The 25,190-nt window shown below is 34.1% G+C and overlaps 1 protein-coding gene and 1 long non-coding RNA gene across 9 annotated transcripts in view; one reads left to right on the top strand and one right to left on the bottom strand.

Annotated features, from left to right (window-relative positions):
• Nucleotides 1-279: 279 nt before the first annotated feature.
• drk (growth factor receptor-bound protein 2 drk) overlaps nt 280-25,190 on the top strand; it is a 33,899-nt gene continuing 8,988 nt past the window's right edge. Inside the window, exons 1-2 of one of the 8 annotated variants that reach the window (XM_070107924.1) lie at nt 280-422; nt 3,756-4,273. In XM_070107924.1, coding sequence (XP_069964025.1) covers nt 4,196-4,273 — 78 coding nt within the window. In that variant the 5' untranslated portion in view covers nt 280-422; nt 3,756-4,195. Of the gene's footprint in view, nt 602-3,755; nt 4,274-25,190 lie in introns of all 8 variants that reach the window. The other 7 variants (XM_070107926.1, XM_070107929.1, XM_070107928.1 and 4 more) reach the window with 7 other exon arrangements.
• LOC118683195 (uncharacterized) lies at nt 16,915-18,086 on the bottom strand. Its single transcript, XR_004979097.2, has 2 exons — nt 17,751-18,086; nt 16,915-17,696 (listed from the first exon to the last, which is right to left on the bottom strand). It is a non-coding gene; the product is annotated as an uncharacterized lncRNA (long non-coding RNA).

The following is a 25,190-nucleotide window of genomic DNA, read 5'->3' as shown; positions in this document are numbered from 1 at the left end:
AGTCTAAAACAGTAGTTTTTTTTTAGAATTTTTTATAACAACATATATTTTAAATTGCATTTATATACTAATAAATTTGTTGAAACTAACACGACAGTTTGATATCTAATTTTTATCAGAGAACGTATACGTTCTCTGCTTTTATGACTACCCGCTAGAATTCCTCAAAAACATCATTGTTGCAACTAAATTGCAAAGTGGCATGTTGCAACCCTGCGCATTCATTGGGGCCGTAGAAAAATGCCAACAAAAGAGAATCCAAAAGAATTCAACTTGTCGTCTGTCATCGTTGTCGTCGGGTGTATGTAAACGCGGTTTGCGTCCGTCGCTTTTTCTGCACAAGTAATTCTACCGTAATATTTAACGCACGCTCATTTCTCAAAATAAATTTATTTAAATTTGTTAACTGTGCTTTGCATAAAGTTAGTGGCTGTGTGTTTATGTTAATAACCAAATAAATATATATAAAGCACAAAGAGTATTAAAAACGTATATAAAGCCGTGAAGTAGTGGAAAGGAGTAAGAAAAGGAGACAAACCTGAGTGCAAAAGCGGAATGAAAGATATTCCTTTGTGCTGCTGTTTGGAATTCGGTGGTGCTTGTATGTATGCGTGTGTTTCTAGAAAAGCAGGAATTATGGCCTGAAACGAACCTAACAAAAATCAAGTGAATTGTCTGCTTATATGGCCAGCTTACTTAATGAAGCGTCAAAAAAGAGAAAAATAAAGAAGTGTGCTACTAAAAATTAAAAGTTTGTTATGTGCATAAAAGGCAACAGTGTGCCGCTAATGAAAATTATTTTTAAATTTTATTGTTGCTATTGACGCTTTGGTTCTTTGCAACGCCCACACGCATTACAATAAATAAAATATATATTTGTAGCTGCTCATTACTGGGTAGCATTTGACAAGTCGTGCAGCTAGAAGACGCTCGTTGTCTTCGCTGCGGCTTGTTACGTCTGCGACCATTGTTGTTATTGTTTTACAGGATATTGAACTTGTGCAGCGCTTTGCCTTAAAGGGCCGTATTTTGTAGTGATCTGGCAGCGCACATTGAAGAGCACTGTGTGTAAAAACAGCAACACTAATGCATTATCAAAAAAAATATATACATACATATGAATATGATGCGCACAGGTTTCCTTGACATGCGTGTGACCAACTTCAGATTTTGATATTTTTATATAATCTCAACAGTCAAATGTTATAAAGAATATTGTATAAATTCTTCACAATTCTATTCTGGTTATCAATATGTCTGCTTTTCAATCAATCTTCATCAATTTAATTGCAATGCTCTAAATCAACAACAGTGAACCTGCCAACAATTGCTGTTTCCAAATCTTCGCCACTTTATGCGATCTCCATGCAAACATGCATACATACGTGCGTATATTCATACATATGTAAATCTTCACTAAGTTCGTTCAAGTTTCTGTATACACGTACATATGTCCGTGGGGCCAGCGAAGTTGTCATAGACATCGCCGATGAATCTATACAAAAACAAAACTCATTGAAAGTAAATAAAGAAGAAAGATAACAACAACAACAACAAAAAGCGCATCATACAAAATGTGTAATACAAAAATACATATATATCCACTTATGTATTTTAATATGTTTGTATGAAATGCTTAACGACACCACGAATGCACAGGCGAAGCGTAGATAGGAAAAATGTTCAAAACGAATTGAATTCGAATACAACAAAAATAAAACAAGTAGAAAATCAGTAAGAGCAACAATCAACAACAGAAATAACAATAGCCGCTTAGCGCATGGGTCAACGCATAGTTTTCAACGACACGAGGGGTATAAAATTTCGTTCGAGAACAAAACCTGACAGCGCAGCACAGCACAGCACGTTAGCAACAACGCCACAAACAAAAAGTAAACATGCATGCATACATACATACATGCATATCTCTTGTATAAGTATATATGTGTGTGCATATGCATGTGTAGTCAGCACACAAATAACAATTCGCCGAAATATGCCGATTCAGGTGACGTTGGCAGCGCAGTGGCGCACTTTTTTCTTCTGCTGAGAAATAAAATAACAATAACAACGTCGGCATTACCAGATGGTTTTAGCTTATTTTAGTGCAATTTGTCATTCGTGGAAGTGCATTTTGCAAAAATGGGTGTCATTTAAAATATGAATCTGGACGTTTGGATACGTTGTTTGAAAAATCTGCCGTACTCACTGCTTCATTTTTCGAAAAAGAGACTCAATCTTGCCCTACTCTGTTCTTGATATTGTAGCCAGTTAAACTTCTACCTATCCTGAATCGACCACGACATACCGAATATGTATGTACATATATGTCCTGTGTGCAATGAGTCCATGCATGACTCTAACCACCTCCTTGCATGCACAATGAATGCCATTCATCTAAGAACCCTCTCCTTAAGGTCCGACCCGATCAAAACAGCACGTTTCATAAGCCTCCCGTTAGATAATTCCAATGACTTACTTGAGCTTTCCCACCTAAACAAGGTCTAGATAACCTCTACAACAAAAGAGCGACTAAACCTGATGGATAAGTTTACGTTCTTTTCGATAACATGTGGAAACCGGGAAGGAACTGAAGGCAACGTACCAATCTCCGAACATATTGTTCAGTACAAAACACTTAAGCCATATATCTGGTATACTAATTGACCTATCAAAATCAAGATAAAGATCTTTTTTTTTACCACTTTATGCTATAGGAAATTCTCGTGCTGAGGTTATTACAGCCGAAGGTAACGTTTTTTCTTGTTTTTGATGTATTACACTAGCACTTCTTTAAGTATTGAAAGAGGGTGAGGTGGAAACATCCAGGCATTTTCGCCTTCATTATCCAGTCTTTGCAAGCCGTCTAAAAACTTTGTGTGATAGGCTCAAAGCGCCTTGTCGTATTGGGTCTTATGATCTATTATATAGAAGTCTTAGGTAACACAACGGGCCAGCGTTCTATGCTATTCAAGTGAGATACCTGTTAGAATCTACCTTTTTACTTAACTTCACCTAACCTTCAAGACAAAACATCTCTCTAAATTAATCCTCAAATTTTTTTTAAATCTTTATAACGATAACTTTTTCGGAATCCGACACAAAAATAAATATATTTTCACTAAAAAACCAAAATTCACTAATCTCATGACCATCTGGCAACATTGTCGCTATGGGGATAAAGAGTTGATTGAGCTTTACGCCACTTTGGCATCGCATAGCAAGCGCGCTCCGCACCCATACGTCAAACGCTTGCGGTGGGGAGGAGTAGCATGTAGGTGAGCAATGGAGCTAGCAAACTGTGCGCTGCCGCTGCCGATGTGCTGATTTCGTTGCTCAGCTTGCTGGTTCATTCTTCACAGCTACGTCGTGCGGGCGCTACGTACAAATGTCTTCTATCTATCAACTTACACATGCAAATTCTATTCATACATTATTCCCCTAAAATAGAACAAACGCGAAAATAAACCACAAAAAAAAAGTAGTAAAATAAATATAAAATATCAAACAAAATTGTTGGCGTGTGCAGAACGCGTACAAGAACAAGTGTTTGTTAAATAATTAAATTACGAAAATGTAAAATATCATAAAAACCGAAAAAAGTGGAAATGTTTGTTGGTTTTATAGTGCGCAACAAGTGCGGAAATCTCATGCGAATTAAAAGCTTTTAAAAAAATTATTTAAAATAGTTAATTGAAAGTATATTTAATAGCGAATGTTTAAAAATTATAAAATATAATTTATTTTTTGTTTAGCTTAATAATTTAGTGCCGCGTGACTAAGCACACAAACAGCTGAAGGCTGAATTAACATACAAATATACGTATATAATCTCAATTTACTAATTTTAACGCAAGTACATAAGCAAAACACCAAATTTTATCAACAATATTTAAACTAACCCATATATAAAAGAAAACAACGAAGGCTGACAAAAAAAGGAAAACACACAAAATAAATACAAAAAAACTGTTAATTTAAGCAAAATCTTGAAGAAAAAAATTAATTGCGTACTGCAGATAAATAACTTTAATTGAGAGTTTTATTTTAAGCACAAATTAATTAAACAACAACAAACGCTTTTAATTCAAACGATTGTATAAATACACCACAGGGATAGCAACAACAACCACAAAAAACAACACAACAATATTTCATAGCGCAAAGAAATAACGTAACAAAAAAGTTAATCAAAATGGAAGCAATTGCCAAACACGACTTCTCAGCAACTGCCGATGACGAATTGAGTTTCCGCAAAAGCCAAATTTTAAAGGTAAGTAGCTGCCAAAATGCGAAATGATAAATATACGCGAAAATAGATAAAAATGCATTGCAAAGTCCATACAAGAATGTATGTCAGTGGGTGGTGGTCGTGGTCAGCGAGGCCACAGGCGCTTGAGGTCAGCTGGCCGCGTTGTAAACATCAATATATACTCGTATATATGTATGTATCTTCCTGTTGCTGATAAGGTCTTGATTTAATTTAATTTTTCCATTGTTTTTTTTTGTTGTTGCTCCAGTTTCATGATACTGCATTGATGCATACTCGTACATTTTAGCGTTGATTTATGGCTTTGTTGTTTACTTTAAGTGTACCTTCCTGCTAAACTTAACAAACAATCTAGTTATTAAGAGAAGAGCACACAAACTTCATTAGTGTTCGTGTCATTGGCAATGCAGTGTGTTCTAATATATATCTTCTGATTACAACTAATTTTATTTACAATTGTTTCTTAGATTTCTCATATATGTATATAACTTAGAATAATTAGATGAAATTACATGCAACTTTGCACTGTTCTAAGTAGCCCAAGCCAAAGCCAAAAATAGAGATTGTAACGGGTAACCTCTTAATACAATTTAAAGTTCCTCTTCTCCACAAGCATTTTGTATTGGTGAGAAGACTTAATAATCATCGGGATTTGAAAAGAACAAGGTAATAAGCGTTCGGCAACATATTGTCTTTGGGGATATTCTTTAGATGGCACGCTTTCCTAGAGATGATATTACCAAGATAATATACTTTGAGAAAAGATTCGAAATTTCTCTAGGCAGTAAAAATCACTGGAAGAATTTCCACTCTTGAGAAGAGTGCCTATCAAAGAGCAGCCTGTAATAAAACGACATATGGAATAGGAGCTGGAAAATGGGAGCACTCACTATACTGTCAGTGTCAAGTAGTTTCGCAAGTATTTCTCAAGCTGCGGTCTCCGCCAACAGTAAGTTTGCAGATATTATTTTAGATTTTCTTTTTTATTTCTCATGGTAAACTCTCATTCTTAGTGATAGTCAAGCGGCACTTTAGGCTATATCGTACGTTAAAATTAAAACAATAATGCTTAACAGGATTACCATGGATAAGGATAATAACATGATGCATATATGCATTAATCCTTGGGCAAAAGAAGTGCTACGCGAGGAGGAAAAGGGTTGTAGAAATCGGTATTGCCAGCAAAGTCTGCACTACGAAGACGAATCTGTTCCTGCGAAAGTTCAATACAAAAAGATTCAAGCAACTAATTTTTTCCCCAGAGACAGATTAAGGCAGCTAGTCAGGATCCTGACGTATACTCCTTGATTTCCCCGCAAGCGCAAGAAAGATATGTTAGGCTATCGGAACAATGAATGGATGTTTTTATACCATGAACAGCATTTGTAAGACCCAAAAGAAAAGAGATCCTAAGAGATCCTATAAAGTATATATGTAGTATACATACACGTTTTTTTCTTCAAGAAGCTGCACTGTTCTTGTTGGAACCGCCGTTATCCGATGACTATAGCATAAGGCGTTATATACAGTTAGAAGGCCGAAAAAAAGTGAATTTTCCAGAAGTTTTTCTGAGAAAGCTTTCAAATTTATTGATCAAAAAATGTATGCACATATTATGATATCTTTTAACTATATTTTAAGGCTTAGTACTAGTAAAAATATTTATTTGGAAAAGAACTACAGCTGATCTCCGGGAGCTACTCTTATTAAAGACGACCACTATATTTCTGAACTGGATCATCTGAAATTAAAAAAACCAAACAGATATCGTTAAAGTAACGTTAAATCTAGTAATTAATCGAAGAAATAAGCAAAATAAATTTTGTTTTGACAAAATGGTGGTTTCTCAAAAAAAATCGATTTTTCACCGAAATTTTATAAAAACAAAAATATTTATAGGTGAGAAAACTCTTCGATTAATTACTAAAAATATATATTTAAGAAGAAGTTTTCAAGTAATGTTTACTTTACATGTCTTGCCTTGTACTTCCAAGCACTCTGCAACGCCTTTTCAAATTTGCATGTAACTTCGAAAATATTCACCGGAACGATATGAAATTTTCTTTGTGTATTCTTAAATATATATACATTAAGAAAAATAAATAAAAAAAGTCGATTTTTTGAAAATTCTAACTGTATGCATCCCCATAAAGCTACCGTACAGACTGATCGATCAAAGTTTTTGTGTGGAAAACTTTTTTATTTAACGAGATATCTATACGAAATTTGGCACAGATTATTGTCCAAGGTAATGGTATAATCTCCGCACAAATTGTTCAGATCGGATCACTATAACATATAGCTGCCATACAAATTGACCGATCAAAATCTAGTTTTTGTATGGAAAAGTTTTTATTTGACAAGATATCTTCACGAAATTTGCCATACAATAATGTACAGAACAACACTACAATCTTCAATAATATTGTTTAGATCGGACTACTATAACATATAGCTGCCATACAAATTGACCGAAAATCAAAATAAAAATCTTTTTATACAATTTTATACTATAAAATTGCACCTGTGAAGGGAATTGTAGCTACGTTGCAGCCGAAGTTAGCGTTTTCTCTTTCCTTTTATTTATTTTTATTACACATTAATGCATATATTTTTATTTAATCAAAGCTTAAACCCGTCATTCACTGCACGCCAAAGTCCAGTAATTAAATCACGCACTTTAATTTGAATAAAATTTAGCTCAACAGCAGTTATATGAATATTCCACAATCGTTATCCATTCAGCGCATAAGCGTATTATTAAAGACCGGCCACCACCTGTGCGTTGCGGAGCGAGATGCGCACAAATTTTTGCGCTGTAAATACGTTTTTTGTTGAATCCGTTGTCTGGAGCATATGTCATATACGTGTCTAAATAAATATAGCAGCATTCATTGCATGACTCAGTTGTGAATAACTTTACATTTTACCATATCTACAATATGTATGTGTTATCGTTAAGCTTCTAAGAAGTGAATGTTGTCGAAGTCACCCCATACAACCATACACTCACACATCTGCACTCATACATAGGCATGTTTGTGTTTACCAGCAACTGGCGGCCCATAGAAATGCTCAGTCTTGCAACTTTTTCATATGCAAATCTGCATACCCAACTACAACAACTATGCGGGGAGTTGAACGTCAACGCCAATGTTGTCTGCAAGATTCCTCCATCACTTGTTATGCATATAAGCGACGGGAGAGATGGTGATGTTAGTGCAATGTGTGTTGCGGCCGCTCGTTAAGGTGAAAAGTAAATAGATGTGAGGTTCAAGAGATTTTCTGCACAGCGAAACGCTAAAATGCAGGTAAAAAGAAAGCATTTTCATGCATAAAAGAAATAAATAGGGGAAAATATGTGAGTTTCTGTGGGAAAGCCAAGCTTTTGAGTTATTCCTTTTTGTTTGTTGTTGTTGTTTTGTTTCCTTTGCTTTTATTTTTACACTTTTTTGTTTGTTGTTGTTGATATTTTGTTTTCCTTTGCTTTTATTTTTACAATTTTCTACTTCATCAGCGTAATTCAATTCGAGTTGTCAACGCGCACGCTAGACGGGCGGCATTTCAGCTTTGCGCACAGCGTAGTGGTTAGCGCTGTCAACGCTGCTCACCTGCACTTTACTCAACAGCCTAGACACTTGTTAATCTGTTGCTTACCCAGAATGGGGTAGAAAATTAATACGCCAACTTGCCAGCGAGTCAACCACACATTCTAGTTACCAATTACACACATACTTAGGTACTTATGGTATGTACTCGTATGCGGCGAGTGCCAGTCAAACTGTGGGTGGCGCATCTTACAAACTTAGGTGGATAGAAAATTCGGTAATACGTGCCTGTGGTTGAAATTGAAAATTTCCTTTTTATGCTTGACTAAAAAGCTAAAATGGCGAAAATAGCAAAAAAAAATGGATTTTTGGTTAGTTTTATGCCTACGAAGACTTATTTTTGTTTCATAAAAAATTTTTATTTTTGTTTCATAAAAATTTGTTATTTTTGTTTATTTTTGTTTAATAAAATTTATTTATTTTTGGTTCTTTATATTTAGATATATAGAATATATCAATTCATGTTAATAAATCATTCGCAGCTTTTTTGAGCGTATTTTAAAGTGAATTGTATGTTTTTTCTGGAATCGATAAGTACTCTACCAAAAAATTGCTGCGATTTCTTCAATACTTCGATGAAAATTCAGATTTTTGTTTTAGCCGGTCTAACAAAAAAACAACATTTTCACGTATTTTGATAAAAATTTGTATTATCGCCTTCAAAATAGGCTCTTTTTGAGCCAATAAAAGCATGCTAACGCTTAATCCAATTTTCCATACACCTGTTATAATCCTTATAAGCCTCCTCTGTGATGGCTTAATGTGTTGAGTCGTTTCATAAGCTTTCTGATGCCAACACGTGGTTAGCCGACTCACATGAGGCAAGTTTTCGATGGCTAGACGATCTTCATTAAATGCGTTGTGCCTCTCAAATACTTGTGTTCGTGATAGTAGACTCTCCGAAACGCAGCACAAACTTTTGCAACGATTCCGTAGCTGTGTTTTCATTTGAAACAAAAAACTTTAAGCAACCTGGCTGTTAAATTTTTTTTTTCCATGGTAAAAATCGGCAGTCAAACTTTTCGTGTCGTAAACAAACACTAATTGACATATGGAAATATGGAATTAAGTTTATGGTGCAGTTACTTAATCATATGTCGCAGCTATCCTACTATATTATACCACTTTCGAGTCAACATATTGAGTTTTATAGTGGACTACAGTAACTATCTATATTTGTTATATAATTTTGTAATAATTTTTAAATTCGTGTTATCTTTCGAATGGAATGTCCACATCGAATAATTCAAAAAGTTATATAAAGATATTGAATGAGACTTGAATGTAAAGTAAGTACTTTTGATAAGGCTTAAGGGGTTGTTATATCCACTTGTAATTTTCAAAAATTATATTTTCTCAAAAAAAAATCAATTTTTTTGTTTCGGAAGCCGTCATTTTCTTAATAATTAAAATTTTCACTATTTCTTCGATTATTATCTGTATTCATCTATCATAATACTAAATTTCATTGGTTTTTGGTTTAAGATAATTTGACGGCGGAATATCTTCCTCACCGCCAGACACATTTTTCCGGAGGTGCTTCTGGAGATCGACTATAGAAACAAGGGGATCCAATATTTTTAAAATTAATCGCTGATTCTAAAAGTACATTAAATTCGCTTTCTTTTTAATTTTTTATTTTAAAGTCGTAAAATAAAATGACGCTTCAAACAAAAATTCACAAAAACACGCATTTCGTTCTTGCAAGTGGGTTACCTTAATACTAAGCTACAAATAAAGAGCATTTACAGAGGCGTCAATTCATAACATTTACTGTTCTTAGTTAACATACCGTTATTGGTCAACAATTTTGTCTTTGAAAAAAGGAAATGTAAAGCCATCAGTTGTGACATAATTTTCGTAATACTTTTACTGTTAAAAATAACAGGTATTACAACTTCTACGATAACATTGACAGCGCTGATATATTAACAACAATCTTGTCATATGTCAACGCTTAAATAGCACCCTTTATTTACTGCACTGTGAACAACTAGTAATCTACAAAAATGTTGCTGCTTGCTTTCCACAAATTGATGAATCGCTGCACTAAAAGTCACTAACCTCAAACTCGAATGCCACTAATCAATTGTGGGATCAGCGTTGAGTCAATTAAGCATTTTTTTTCTAGATTTTTTGATAAATGGAAAGAATGCTGGTGGCTTAACGCGAGCTTTTTTTTTCAGAGCTAAGTTAAGCGCATAGTTTTTATCGGTATTTGTGTAACACATCGTTGCCATCACCTACGTTCTTCCAGCTCATATGTCAGTTCAAATTTTCCTTATCGTCATCATAGTCGCAAGCATGTTCGTGAGCGCAATGCAGCCAAAATGCTGCAAAATCTAAAAAATAAAAAATTATAAAAAGAAAAGTTATGCGAAAAAAAAATAAATAAATAAAAACGGAACAAAGAAGAAAGAAAAATGCAGATAATAGAAGCAAAGCGAGCCGGAATATGTACACATACCATAAACACAATAATAATAGCAAAAACAAAAAAAAAACAAAAAAACGTCAACTTCATAATACCCTTCACAGTTGCATATCTAATAGCATAAAAGGGTATAAAAAATATGTTTCCTGATTTTAAACGGACAGACAGACAGACGGACATAACTAAATCGACCCAGCTCTTCACGCTGATATTGTATATAAACACTTTATTAGGTCTGCGACTTTTCTTTTTTTTTTCTGTTTGTTACAAACTTCATGGCAAACCTAATATACCCAGTTCAGGGTATAACAAGTCTAGGGCAATAGCAAAAGCAATGCAACAGTCTTTAAATCACGTCGTCGCAGCAACATAACTATCACTCATATACATACATACATACATACACACTTATGTATACAAATGCATTTTACCGCACTACTCAGCACTGTCTCGACCGGCTGTTGACTGTCATCAATTGTAGTGGTGGTGCACCCAACTGTTGTTTTTGTTATCTTTATTTTTTCATATGCATATATTTTCTTCTTTCACATGATTTACCCTGTACCTTGTGTTGCTTGCTTTTTGACTTTTGCTGTTGATTGCCGCTGCTGCTTGCCGACCTGATCTCTGTTCGTGATATTTGCACTGCTTCGTGTTTTTTTTTCTTTGTTTTGTTCATTTCTTTTGCAGCCTTTATTGTCGTCTTGAGTGCAATGTGCCGTGAGCACCAAAAAAAAAGCGGAAAAAAAGAAAGCACATAGCACAAAAAATTAGGCCGCATGCCAGCAGCCAATATTGCAACAACAACAGCAAACTTAATGCCAAGCAACAATAATAACAAAGGCAGCATAATGATAGTGCTGCAGCAGCAGCCTGCAAGCCATAGCATGGCAGCTGTTGGGGCGTCTGCCAACGAGCGCAGCTGATGTCTGACTTGGTAACTCGTTCATACGAGTATATGCAGCAAAATCTTGTCGGCTTGCAGACACGCATTCTGACATAGTAAACAAGAATATATGTTTTCATGTATTGACATTGGCGGACATGCAAATGTAAACATCGTGGATGCTTCTTCTGCGGTGAAATATCGCTTCTGTGATAAATAAAACAATAAAACAACAAAACAACTTACCAATTATTGATAACGACAAAAGTGACTATAAAAAAATCAGCTGACTTCGATTCGTCATAAGCTGGAGAGTGTCAAATCAAATCGAAGCCCTTGGTAAATTCCGGTAGCGTAGCGTGTAACCTCGACAGCCTGTACTATTTCACTCCGCACACTGGCACGCTTATTGCCAAAGTACAAACCCTTAACAAAATCCGCAAGCAGCAACGCTATGGGCGTCCGGAGCGCACAATGCACTACTCTCCAGACAGTTTCTGCTAGAATCCTTTGGTAGAAATCAAACTTGCAGTCATATGCACGACTACGTCGACGGCATTGCGGTATTTAGCGATCAGACTACGGACGAAATAGAACACGAGTTGCCTCGAGAATCTAGAGTGACCCTTGCGCAACTACGTTCTGGATACTTATCGGGAATCGACCTCGACATACCAAATATATATATACATATGTTCTGCATGCAACGAGCTCTTGCTTGACTCTAGCCACCTCTTTGCATGGTCTATGAAACCAACTTATCGAACACTTCTCTCCCTCTGGTACGATTCTCTCTGGCCTCCTCTTAGATGACTTTGATGACAAGCGTAAGTTAGACTTACTATCCAAACAGGGTCTGGCTAACCGTTACAGCTGCAACATGAACATCTATCATCATAAACATTTTCTTGCAAAAAATGTGTATTCGTGTTGTATCTCAGACAGTTGAAGAAACACCCAGGAAGTGGCTGCGTTAAAAACCTCGGCAAGTCTTCAAAATTATTTGGGTTCAGACTTCTTGGAGCTTCGCCAAAAATCATAAATGAGAGTATTCCTTTCGAATATTCCTTTTAGTGCACAATAGAGCATAGGTCGCGGTGCATACCTCTACTCAATCTATTCCTTTGGAATACTGACCCTTTAAAATCCGCAACAGAGCAGAGATTGAAATTAGAAATAGATTTGAGGGGAGTTACCGAGAAATCAGTTCAATTATATACATATATGTTAGGGCGAAGAAGATAGAATGATTTTTTTTTTTTTTTTTTTTTTTTTTGTTTTTTGTTACCTTTATTCACAGATTTTTTAACTTTGGTTTTTATTTTAACATTATCAAGCATTACTTGGTTTCCATTTCCTAGACGTTGTTTAATTTATCACGTTATCACATTTTTTCCCGCTTTCAACAGTGAAACAATAATTAAAATAAATTAAAATGTTATCTGTCTACAGCTTTTGACCATGAGTCACGCCTTGGTATATATTTACACTGCTCTTATTATTATGTCTGTGACTCTACATAAGCATGAATGTGTGCGTGAAAGCTGTGTCCCTGACACGAGCAACAATTATGTCTGGGTGTCTGTGCTGACTAACAAAAGGTTCCTGTACGTCGTATTGGTGGGGTAGCGCGTCGGCGGCGTGGCCAGTCACTGCTTTGCCATCTGTAATGTTGCACATCATATGCTGTTGCCGGGTATACAGTTTTTCTTCTATTTGTTTGTTTGTTTGCTATTATTGTTGTTGTACGCTGGTCAAACAACTTTTCCTACTTCGCTTGCTTCTTTTTCTTAATATTTCATTTCTTATACCCTGAATAGGGTAACACTCAGCCGGTAACATCGGGGAGCCAATAAAATATGTAGATAAATGATCAGCCTGATGAGCTGAGTCGATTTCGCTATGTCAATCGCGCACTAGTTCCTCAATTTTTGAGATATTGATCGGAAATTTTCCCTTCCTACCAAAGCCGCTGCTCATTTGTCGGCCGCACCGTTATCGGATAACTATAACATATACTTGCCATACAAATTTACCCATCACACTCAAGTTCATGTATGGAAAACTCTTTTATTTAACAAGATATCTTCACGAAATTCGGGGCAGATTATTGCATAAAGCAAGCGCTACAATCTCCGAACATATTTTTTAAATCGGACCACTATAACATGTAGCTATCATACAAACTTACCCAACAAAATCAAGTTCTTGTATGTAAAACTTTTTTATTTGACCAGATATTTTCACCAAATTTTGCATGGATTATTGTCCAAGGCAACTCTACATTCTCTGAAAAAATTCTTACAGATCGGACTAGCTATACGCTACAGAGCTGCCATACAAACTAAGAACTGCCATAAGAAATGCGCCTGTGAAGGGTATTATAGCTTCAATGCAACCGAAGTTAATGTTCTTACTTGCCATAGCCAAACTTTGCCGTCTAAATAACTTTTGGAAACTTTTTTTTTTTTACTGAAATTAATCATTCTTAGTTTTGCTGTTGCTCATTGCTGGTTGAAATAAAATTTTGCTAGCAACATTGTTGCTAAGCCGTTGGAGGCACAGCTGTGAATAAACAGCGTTATTGTTGTTTGGTGGGCGCATATGCAGTACGTGCAAATTGCAATTTTTCGGCCGCTCCTTTTTATTTGCTCTCCGACATGCTCTCAGCGCATGCCCGCCTGGCTAGTGACTGCCATTTGCGGTTGATTGCTTTTTGACTGCCGCCGTCTGTCGACTTTTTGTAATCCTGCCGCCAGCATTGTTGTTTGTTTTTGGTTTTTTTTATTTAATTTTTTTCTTTTGTTGGTTTACTCTGCACTGCACTTCCTTATTGCGTTCACAGGCGGCACGCATGCAATTTTCTTTGGCAGTATTTTCATTACTGCTTATAACAATATATATAAATACATACATAAGTATGTACAAATATATTTGTATGTTTGTATATCTGTTTATGCGTTTATGCTCACCTTATGCGTCGACTTTCCGTTTCTACTGCGCATTTTTAACATTATATGTACCACCTCCTTACTTGCCGCAGCAACTTTTAGTTTCATTTCAGTCCATTGTATTTTCTTACCCCCACCCTCCTTTTGTTTTCACACTTAACGCTAATGCAGTATGTCGGCACACACATGCGTTGTAAGTGATTGTGGGATTTCTACTTTGGTCAGACCAGTTTTTTTCCGACTCATTACAGTTTTTTTCAGCACTTTATTGCATTTTCTTGCACTTCTTCCTACAATTTACACCATCTTTCTGGTCCGTACTCAGACGCTGACTTGTACTCGCAACTCGAACTCCCAATCGCCATGGCTATTTTTAGTCGCCTATTCACTCAACAATCACTGCTCTGGAGATGCTTTTACGCTTGTGTGAAGCTTGAGAGTGTGCAGTGCAATTCAGACTGCATCCAGGGCGTTCAACACTACATGCTCTAAACATATATATATATATATATATGTATGTATGTATGAGTATATATATATATATATATGTATGTATTGTGTATATATTATGTGTTGTTTATGTGTTCTTTGTAAGGTTTAAGGTGTCGTTTGCGGCGTGTATCATCGTTACATGTTTCTTGTTAACTTCCTAACTTTTTTCCTGCAACCGTGCTAGTACTTAAATTTGTTGCATGCAGCGTTGCAATCTGGTTTTGTTCGACATTCTCTTTTGGCTTTGTTTTGTCACGCTTGCAAAGGTCAAGCCAAACAATTTCTGAAGCCATATATAAAATATTTCTCTGAATATATATGCAGCTGTGTGGATTTTATAAACTTATAGCAGTAAGGTTATGGAAAATGTTAAAATAATAACAACATGAAATTAGAGATCGAAATTATTATAATTTTTTTCTTGTACTCTAACTTATGTTACATATAAGATTTTTTACACGTTTTCCTGAAAAAATATATATATATTTCCATGTACGATCTGGCAACTCCCTTAAAATTTATATCAAAAAAATACTTAATTTTTACACTTTTTCCTGAAAAAATAAATATTTTTTCATGAACAATCTGGCAACACCCTTAAAATTTATATGAAAAAGTACTTCACTTAAACAGAATTTATTAATCCAAAATGTAAATTTTTTTTTTTTGAAAATCAAAAATCACAACATCTCCAGTGCATCTACTTACATATATCACTGTACTCTCTTCATCAGCTATAGAAAGCGTTTCAGCAAGTAAAGACAGCGAGTAAGGATTCTTACGTATATACGCGACTTTAAAAAAAAATATCGATTGCACAAACCCTTTTCTCTCCAAGAATTTGTCTCATTTGTCGCTACCGCCGATATTGAACCACTATAGCATATAGCTGTCATACAAACTGAACGCTCAAAATGAATTTATTGTATGGAAAACTTTTTTATTTTAAAAATTATCGACACGAAGTTTGGCACAGATTATTGTCCAAGGCAACGCTGCAATCTCTGCATAAATTCTTCAGATCGGATCACTATAGCAAATAGCTAATTTATAGAAAAGATAGCATATAGCTGTTTTAAAAAAAACTTGCAAACTATTGAGGTTATGAACTCTTAAAATACTTACTCAAATTAGTGAGCTTTTAGTTAAATAAAGAGCTTGTTGAATATGTATTGGCATTTGTCTTTTATGCGAGTAATCTATAAGCAGAGTACAACCGGATTACTGTCTATAATTTACAATTGAGAATGAATTGGTCTTCAATACATATCTTTAGTACACAATTAGGTATTAGTTAGTTGCAAACGAATATCTTTAAGGTGTAGGTGGAGATAGATTATTGGAATATTTTCTCTTGAATGTTACCCGGTTAAAGTTATTACCCTATGGTTCGATTTTTTTGGTATATACACTTTTTTTAGGCTTTTGGATACAAAAAAGGTATAATTAATCTTTTTTTGGAACATGCTCATAGAACAGTTCGTTCCATTAAAAAAAAAAGCAAACAGTACGAGCCAGTAAATCGTTAGCACTATCCGTAACTTTGTTTAGTAAGGTTTTATGCCGCTCTACTCAACTTTTTGGCAAAGCACGCTTAGAGACACCTTGTGACTTTACACATAATCGTGTTTGCCGAAAGTTCGTTGAGCTTGATTGATTGTATTGCAATATATCTAAAGTATTTCTTAACCGACTTTGACCAGATTTTTTATACTCTGAACAGGATATATTAATTTTGCCACGAAGTTTGTGCTTGTATGGAAAGCTTTTATATTTGACGAGGTATCTTCACGAAATTTAACATGAATTATTTTCTATGGCAACAATGTATTCTCCGATTCAGAAATTGTTCCGATCAGATCACTATATCATATTGCTGCCATACAAATTGAACGATTATTAAGAAATTGTGAGAACGCACTTAATGATATCAAAATAGCTACACTTTAATAGGCGTAGACTATCACACTATCCGCCACCGCAATCTTTTTGCAGAAATGACTTAGCCATGTGTTCAGTTAGCAATACAGCGGAGATTCGTGTAAATAATGTAGATTTTTAGAACGGATCCTACCATTTCTGTCAAGCAACAGGTCAATTTTTTCAATCTCATATAAAAAGTGATTTCATATAAAAAGAGAGTTCATATATCTGGCAAAAATTCACAGAAATTGCCAACAAAACCTAAAATTTTGTAAATTTATTGAATAATTTCAATTTTTTTTTTTTTTTAATTTTTCCAACTTTTTTAACATATTCCATGACACAACTCATAACCGAAAATAACTGAAAATTTATTGCGTTTTAAATTTTTAAATTCTATTCCATGAAAATAATTTAACCAAAACACATACATTTATATGTTTTTGTATGTGTTCACAAAAAATAAAAAAAAAATACCTCTGGTCCACGCATTTATTTTTCCAACCGTGCCGCTCATATTTTCCGCCTTAAATATGCCATTTCACGCCGTTTGTTTATTTTATGAATATTTTTGTGCTGTCTCCCACCAATTGTGTGTATTTTGCATAATTTCATTGGCGATTTTCGTTTATCCGAATAAATTTTTATTCCAATTTTACGCCATGCTCGACAGCGTTTTCATAATTTTACGAGTAAGTATTTTATGATTTTCCGCCTTTAGTGTCGTCTTCTTCAGCATCAACGGCATTATTGCCAACAACAACAAGATTTTCCAAGCATTTATTTGAACATATTTCATTTTCTTATTTTTATTTTTGGCTTTTTATCTTTTCCATCTATTTTTTCCTCCGTTTACTCTAACACATTTGTTTATTTTACACTACAAGGAATCCTAAAATTATTCAATATTTAATGTACTTCGTTTTTCTTTTATATATTTTCTTGAAATTTGAAAAAAAAATTTTTTTTTAATATTTTTTTTTGTTTTTTTTTTTTTTAATTTTTTTCTGAAATTTTTGTTATTTCAGCATTTTTACACGAATTGATTTATATTATCCGCCTTTTGACAACAATCCGCCAATGCTTCTCGTTTTCATTGCCAATCGTCGCCTCACGTCTCTCTGATGAAAAACTGATAATTGAGGAATTTAGATCAAATCTTTATTACTTAATTTTCGATCCTCACTTTTGCTTTTTCAATTACATGTATGCATCCGGCACATTTGTTTATTAAAACTTGTAGCAACTTTTTTACCGTTTTTCATATTTATGTGTGTGTTTTTATGCTTTCATTGTACATTGTATTCGTGTAAACACTCGTGTTTCTGAAATCTAGTTAGCTTCGCTGATGGATTTTTGCGGTTGGCAGCTTTGCAAAATTGATTGCTGCTATTATTTTGACAAACAAATTTTGTAATTTTGTGGTGTGAAGGGTAGGGTAGAGCGAAACATTTTTTTTTTTGTTTTTTGCTTAGCCTGTGGGTAAAATTTGTAGATTATAAAAAGAGAAAATTTTTGGAAAAAAAAATATTTTTTTAATATCTAGTTATCTATTTTTTTCAATTTAAAGTAAATTTCGAGCTAACATTTTTATTTCGTAAAAAATGTTTGATAAGCTTTCTAGAAGCTGAGGAGAGTCTCCTTTCTGGCCAATTGAAAGTTATCAACCTAAAAAAATTTTGTGTGGTCATTATTGGGGTTTTAAAAAAAGTTTTAAAGGACAACATAATTTCCTTAAGCGTTAAAATAAATTTTGAGTCAAAAACCGTCAAATTCGGTAATTTTTACACAAATGTAAAGAATTTAAACCCAAAAAAAAGTTTAACTCAAAATTTACTTTAAAAGTGAGTAAGCCGCCTCTAAATGTTAAAAAAAAAAAATTTTCCCCAAAACGCATTTTTTTTCGCTTCACCCTAGTGCAGTGTTTCCCTCGAATATATAAGTACATTCATATTTATATGTTTATGTGTATATAAGAGATTATCTAGTCAATTAAGAAGTAACTGCATATAAGCATGCTATAAAATAAGTTTGTTGAAAGAACGCTAAAAATCGGTTTCAAGGTTTATTCGTAGCTGGGCAACAATCAGCTAGAAAATTTTGTAATATAACTTATCGATTTTTAATATTCCAATAAAAATAAATTTCACATATTTTTGAAGAACCGACCAAACGAGTTTGAGTACTGTGTTCATATTATTTTTAAAGGCAACGAGCTTATTAAAAAGAGAGGATAGAGTTTCAAAGCATTTAAAGATTCTTACTAAGATTGGCCATCGTAGAAGGAGGAACAGAGCTTAACCAAAATCTCATCTATCAGAGCTTTTTATTACACCTAAAAACCTAACCGCAAATTCTTCCAAATATCTTTTTTTTTTCTCTGCAATTCTCACAATTTGTTGGACTTAAGCAGTTACTCAAACAGAAAAAAAAAAGTTACACGTAAGATCATAAATCTACATTAAGGCCAGAAAGTTTCCGGAAACTGTTTTTTTTTCGATATTCGATGTTTGCTTCACTCTTGTAACCCGTTTCGACTCGATTGAGGCCGTAAAAGAAAATTCGCAGAGGGAACTGAAGGCGATCGCGGACAGCACCTACAAGTCATGTTTCGACTAAATGAAAATCGAGGTGGCTTATGTGTATCGCTTCAGAAAAAGCATATTTTGAAGGCGATAAAATAAATGTTGATGAAAATGACAAATTTTTCGTTTTATTTACAGTTTCCGGAACCTTTTTGGTCTTAATGTATTATCTCCACGTCTAATTAAAATATTTAAAAATTGTTGTTGTTTAAAACTTATAGTATATATCAAATATGTTAGATGAAGTTAGACATTAGGCTTTATTCACGAGGTCCAAAATTATTGGACATACAACAAGTTCTCTGAGATGCCTCTCCTAACAATTGAATCTAAATCTTCGTGTATCAATAAATTGCCCTAAAGCGTTGTTCTAGTGTAGAATTTTGAAAGAATCCAAACATTTTCTATATATTTTAATAGCTTGGATTCTCCAAAATAGCTCCCAAAGGTATTTTGCTACATTCAAATCATATTCAATTTTAAATTCGGTCCAGAATTTTATACTTCCCAACTGCTTACCAAATCGTCGCTATAATTCGAAGCAAAAATATAGAGGTTCTAATTGATACATAACCTCAATATTTGCAGAGTTTAATTTGTACCAAACGGTAACAAAATAACAGAAATGTGCCTTTCGAATTTGTCAGCGATAGATATTAAAATTACAATAGTAAAATAGATCGTACAATTACAATTCAACAAATTTGTTAACAATTGCTTTTTTTAATTTAGATCTGTTTTTAATGGCTGTATTGATTTTTTACGCCATCTGCCGAACATCATCTTCGTTGTTATTAAATTTATCGCTCTATATTAACGGTATTTGATGCATGTGATGTTTGTACATATGTATCTTTAATAATGCCTGTCAATTGATGTTGGCAACAATTAAGTAATCGTCGAAATCATTTGTCACAAAAGCGTTAAATACCAACAACAAATGCATGTGAGCTACTCACGGCTACACTGCAATGCATTCCCGTTCGCACACACACTTACTCACATTACTTTACACACAAATATACATATGTACAAAGTGAACTCGTCTCTTTTCATTGAACTCACATAAATTTTGATTGTATTCCGGTTGAGTAATCGCTTTTGTTCAGCATTGGAATTTGCCGAAAAGTCATCAATGCCAGACGATTGATCGGCAATTCGAAAGATAGAAAAAAAAAGAGAAAAAGTTAAAAAAAAAAAATCTTAATGGGCTTACATTTTTGCGCATACATATGTACATATGTGGAAGAGGAAATGGTAGTTGAAAGCGCCAAGTGAAATAAAAACGAAAGTATTGTAAGAGTGTGTGATGTGTCGACAAATGGATAACAGTGTTGAGAGATGGTAAAGAAAAATCAAAGAAAAATATACAATAGAAATATATCAACAAAGTATTATATTACTATCATATTTATACACTTAAAAGCTGCAGAAATGTGAGTGTAGCCTTAATATTTTTCCAACTACATTTTAAAAGCAACCAAACATAATTTTGTTCATTACTTAGCGTAAGACGAATAAGTCACGTAAATATTGATAAATCATTATTAAGACTAATAAAATATCAGATTTCCCATATACATATGTGTGTGTGTGTAAGCTGAAAGTCAAAGTCACGCTATACCCTGTTTTCTTCTCTAAATTCGTAGTTATTATTGTCAATATCTTTTTAGAAAGTTTCTGAGTTGAGAGCGTACTTGAACGGGCACCTAAACTGAGCGGTTGTGGGATTGATTTTCTGATTTTTTCGTTGACTTTAGCTGAGCTGCTTTTGAACTTCAATCAAGCTGTGTGAGGATTTAGTTTTCAAATCGCAAGCAAAAGTCAAATTAAACTATAACAAATTCAAGTCAATAGGTGTCACTTTTGCGCTACTAAAGCACGATATTTCTAAAACATTGTTTGATATTTGTTGTGCAAAATTCTCAAGATTACCCTCACTCAACTATTTGAACACTTTTTGTCGTTTCCGCCTGAAATTTGAAATTCAATAAGACAATGCAACGAAATGAGCATTATTTATGTACGCAATTATTGCCTTAAAATGAGTTCAGAGGCAGCTACTTACATTGCCGTTATTCGAAGTTGTGAGATGAAGAAGCAGTATGGAATGCGGAAAGACAGCGAGCAGCTGCCAAATTTCCATTCCTCATGTAAACAGAGTCTTAGCAAACTTCTTACCAACAACATAAATAAAAGAACAACAGCATTCAGAGTGTTTATTTTCACCATAAAAGAGATAACTAAATTTCAGCTGAGTAAGCATTTCTAAATATTGACCAAAACTAGCAACATCAATACATATACTTAACATTTATTGCGCTAATCCAGCTACGGTTTAACGCCCATGAACCGACCAACGCGCACAACAGTCAACAACAACAAGAACAACACTGAGACAGTGAGACCCAAATTTGGACACATGCGCCCATTAAAAATTGGCTGCTAATTTTGCTGAAACGCGGCTGTGACGTTGGGGTGACCATTTTTACAATGTATGGTACTTGTGAATATGTGTATAGCTATGTAGCTAGCTTTTATGGACATGGTCGGTCCATTAGATAGATTCACATACAAGTATGTGCAAAGTTTGCTATTTTATGCGCAGAAATCAATGTTTGTGTTTGTTTCCAGGCGGCATGCTTTATTGTTGTTTGCGCTGGTCGCCAGATATGCTCGCATGCTTGAGCAAAAAACAAATTGAATAAAAAAAGAATAACGAAAGGAAAAAATACGCTAAAAATTACTTGAAAATTAACAAAGTGAATTAACTGTAGATGAATGGAATTCAATGAAATTGCGTTGGCACAGCGAAGAAGCGAAGCTAAAGCGGCGAGTGGGGCGTAGTTTAAGCGAAAAACCAAGCATAGGTAGTAGCAATAACGATTGACTGTGGAAATATCGAAAATTGTAAACATTGAAAAGTTAATTAACTTTTCACAAGTAAAAAGTATAAGAAAATGTGTTTATTTATGCAAAAAATGTAATAAAAACTGTAAGTAAGCTAATGAATAGTTCGAGAAAAACTGGTAATTAATTATTATTTGCTACTGAAAGGTTTTCAAGTCATATGTCATCTTTACTAAACACGCCAACGGTAGCTACAGTGTGCAGCAGCAAGCAAAAACACGCTTAAAATAATGTAAATTGATTTTACAATAAAAAAAAAACAAGAAAAAATTTTAACTTCGGCTGCACCTATATGCTATAATAGCTGTCAAAGTTGCATTTTTTATAGCATAAAAAATTATAAGTAGATATTTTTCTTGATTTTGATCGGTCAGTTTAAGTGGCAGCTATATGCTATAGTTGTCCGATCTGTATATATAATATAAGATTGTGGTGATGCCTTGGATAATAATTTGTGCCAAATTTCGTGACCATAGCTTGTCAAATAAAACAGTTTTTCATACAAGGGCTTGAGTTGAATAACTTTTTCAGAAATTTTTTTGCACTAAAATCCCTACTAAAAAAAAATTATTTACTCTACGTTTATATGTACATGTATAGTTTAGGTGTTAAATATTCCAGTTTTCGCGGCTATGTTGAATTTCCACGAAGTTGCTTTTAGAAGCTCTTATTTACATTTACTCTGCCTTTATCACGAAGGCTCAGTTGCGTGTTTTTGTTGCGATATCCTGTTGAAGTCTTTCGAACCAACTATAATATCGATAGAATATTAGAAGTCGTCGAGTTCGTAAGCACTGTTCTGATTGCCCAGGTTTTCTATGAGAGTGGTATTATGAAATTACCTTTCAAATGGCGACAAGTTATCAAACAGAACGGTGTATATTTGACCTAAATCAGATTATTCTAACAATGCCAAATAAAGCCTTCAATTTAATGCAGAAATAATAGATTTTCTTTTTTAGATCTTATATTCCTTTCAATAATAAACGATTGTGAAACCATAAATCGTTTTCAGGGACGACCGGAGAAGAATTATGAATATAGTTGTAGCTAGATGTTCCTCTTCAGTTAATGAGATATCCATCTGAAATTTTTCACACGGTTCGTTCTCTCCAAAAAGCTGCCCATATGTCGGAACCGCCGATATCGAACCACTATAGCATAAAGCTGGCATACAAACCAACCGATCAAGTTCTTGTATGGAAGCTTTGTATATGTGACGGATATTTTAGCGAAGTTAACGTTTTTTCTTGTTGTTTCTAATTTTTGCTCAATTTTACCCACTGTGCGCGTCCAACATTTCCATGTGTTAATATGCGTGCAACTTGTCGGCTTTCAGTTATATGCTTGTGCCTTTTCTATTTATGTTTTTTTATTCTCCATATCTTCTCGCTCTGCCACTTCATGGCCGCTCAGCCACTCATCCGCACACCGACCATCACCAACCGCCAGCGCAGTATTTGTCGAGTTGATTAACTTCGTCATTGTCAGCGGGTACAGCATAAAGCAAAAAAAAAATAAAAATAAAAATAAAATAAATAATATTTATTTATGCAAGCAAAGTCGCACATGAGTCATGGGAAAAATACTCCATAGGTATATACTCGGCCGTCTATAAACATAAATAAAGATGTGAATGACGGTGAGTAGTTGGCAATGCCGTAGGTATTTCAGATTTGCTTCCAGCAGCTAGCCGTGGTCCCTTAATGGGCGCGTGTATAAAGAATTGTGCGCTAAGTAGCATTTACCGGTATCTAACTGAGTTGGCCGACGTGTCCATTGGTTCATCGATATATTTCGCTAGTAATGCCATTAGTTAATATTATTCATTTCTAATTGTGTACAGCGCCTTTTACGATATTCTGCGATGCATCTACAACGACAGCAGCAACTCGCCCGCAGACTCTCTTCGCACTAAGCACTGCCGCTCTACCGCTCTACCCCTAACCTTTCATTTTTTATTGTTGTTGCTTTGCATTTACATTTATAAGTAATTGCTTTATTTGTTGTTGTTGGCAGTGGAAAATTTCTAACTATTTCTGTGCACATTTTTCACATTTTTTGTTGCTGTTTTTGCAAATGTGAATAAGTCAATGAATTAATGAAGAAACTTATACATTTATGCATGCACATATGTGTATGTATGTATTGAGTGAAGGCATAAATTACTTTGTGTGCCGACGTTGCTTGATTTAAGTGTAGTTATGGCAGTAATAAATTAATGAAGAAAATTAATTAGATACATATGTATATGACTAATCATACGAAATCTGAACTTCGGGGTTGCGAAAAACTCTTCATCGCTTTGAAAAAGATGAATGGAAATCGCATATATAACATTTTAGTTTACAGTTTTCAACAGTGATCCATAATAACAAATTTTTTTTAAATTTTACTTTCCAAATATTGCATACCAAAAATAGTTGCACTTAAATGCAGCGTTTTATCGATTAATTCATATTTTCGACTAAATTTTCTATTTTTTTCTAAAAGACTCGTATGTGAAATGTTCAAAGATTTTTAAAACATTGATTACCGGGTGTTCATCGATTAATCGATTATTTCTGATTTCGATTTTTTTCTATAATTTACGAAATAGAATAAAAAGCATTAAAGACTATAAAGAAATAAATTCCAAATTTTGTTTTGAACTTTTGTGTTCCATAAAAAATTGTTAGTTTGCGCGCCATTCTAAATATCTTCTGATGTAGCGGCTTACTTACAGCACCTAAAGCGATTATTTGATTTTTCGATTATGCCTGAACTTTAACCCAAAAAGCTTTTTAAAAAATTAAAAAAATCAAAACCTAAAACGTTACTGTTACTTTTACTAATAAATAATCGATTAATCGAAATATGTGCTTATTCTTGCACTCTAAGGCTTTAAAAATTAAAAGTAACAAGGCTCAAAAATTAATCTTATTTTAAATACTTAAGTCTCTTTTTAAATATAAACGATTAATCGGCATATGCGATTATGCTTGCACTCTAAGGTTTTAAAAAACAAATAGAATCAAAAGAAAAACAATCACAGTTATTTTGTGTGCCCACTTTTGAAGCCTTTTGATACCTAAAACGTAATTGTAATCGATTAACATAAATGAAAATAATCGATATATTCAACAAAAGAG

Source organism: Bactrocera oleae, chromosome 4 (assembly GCF_042242935.1).
Source record: "Bactrocera oleae isolate idBacOlea1 chromosome 4, idBacOlea1, whole genome shotgun sequence".
NCBI lineage: Eukaryota > Metazoa > Arthropoda > Insecta > Diptera > Tephritidae > Bactrocera > Bactrocera oleae.
Note: the sequence above shows the minus strand (reverse complement) of the source record. Positions and strands in the feature narration are given on the sequence as shown.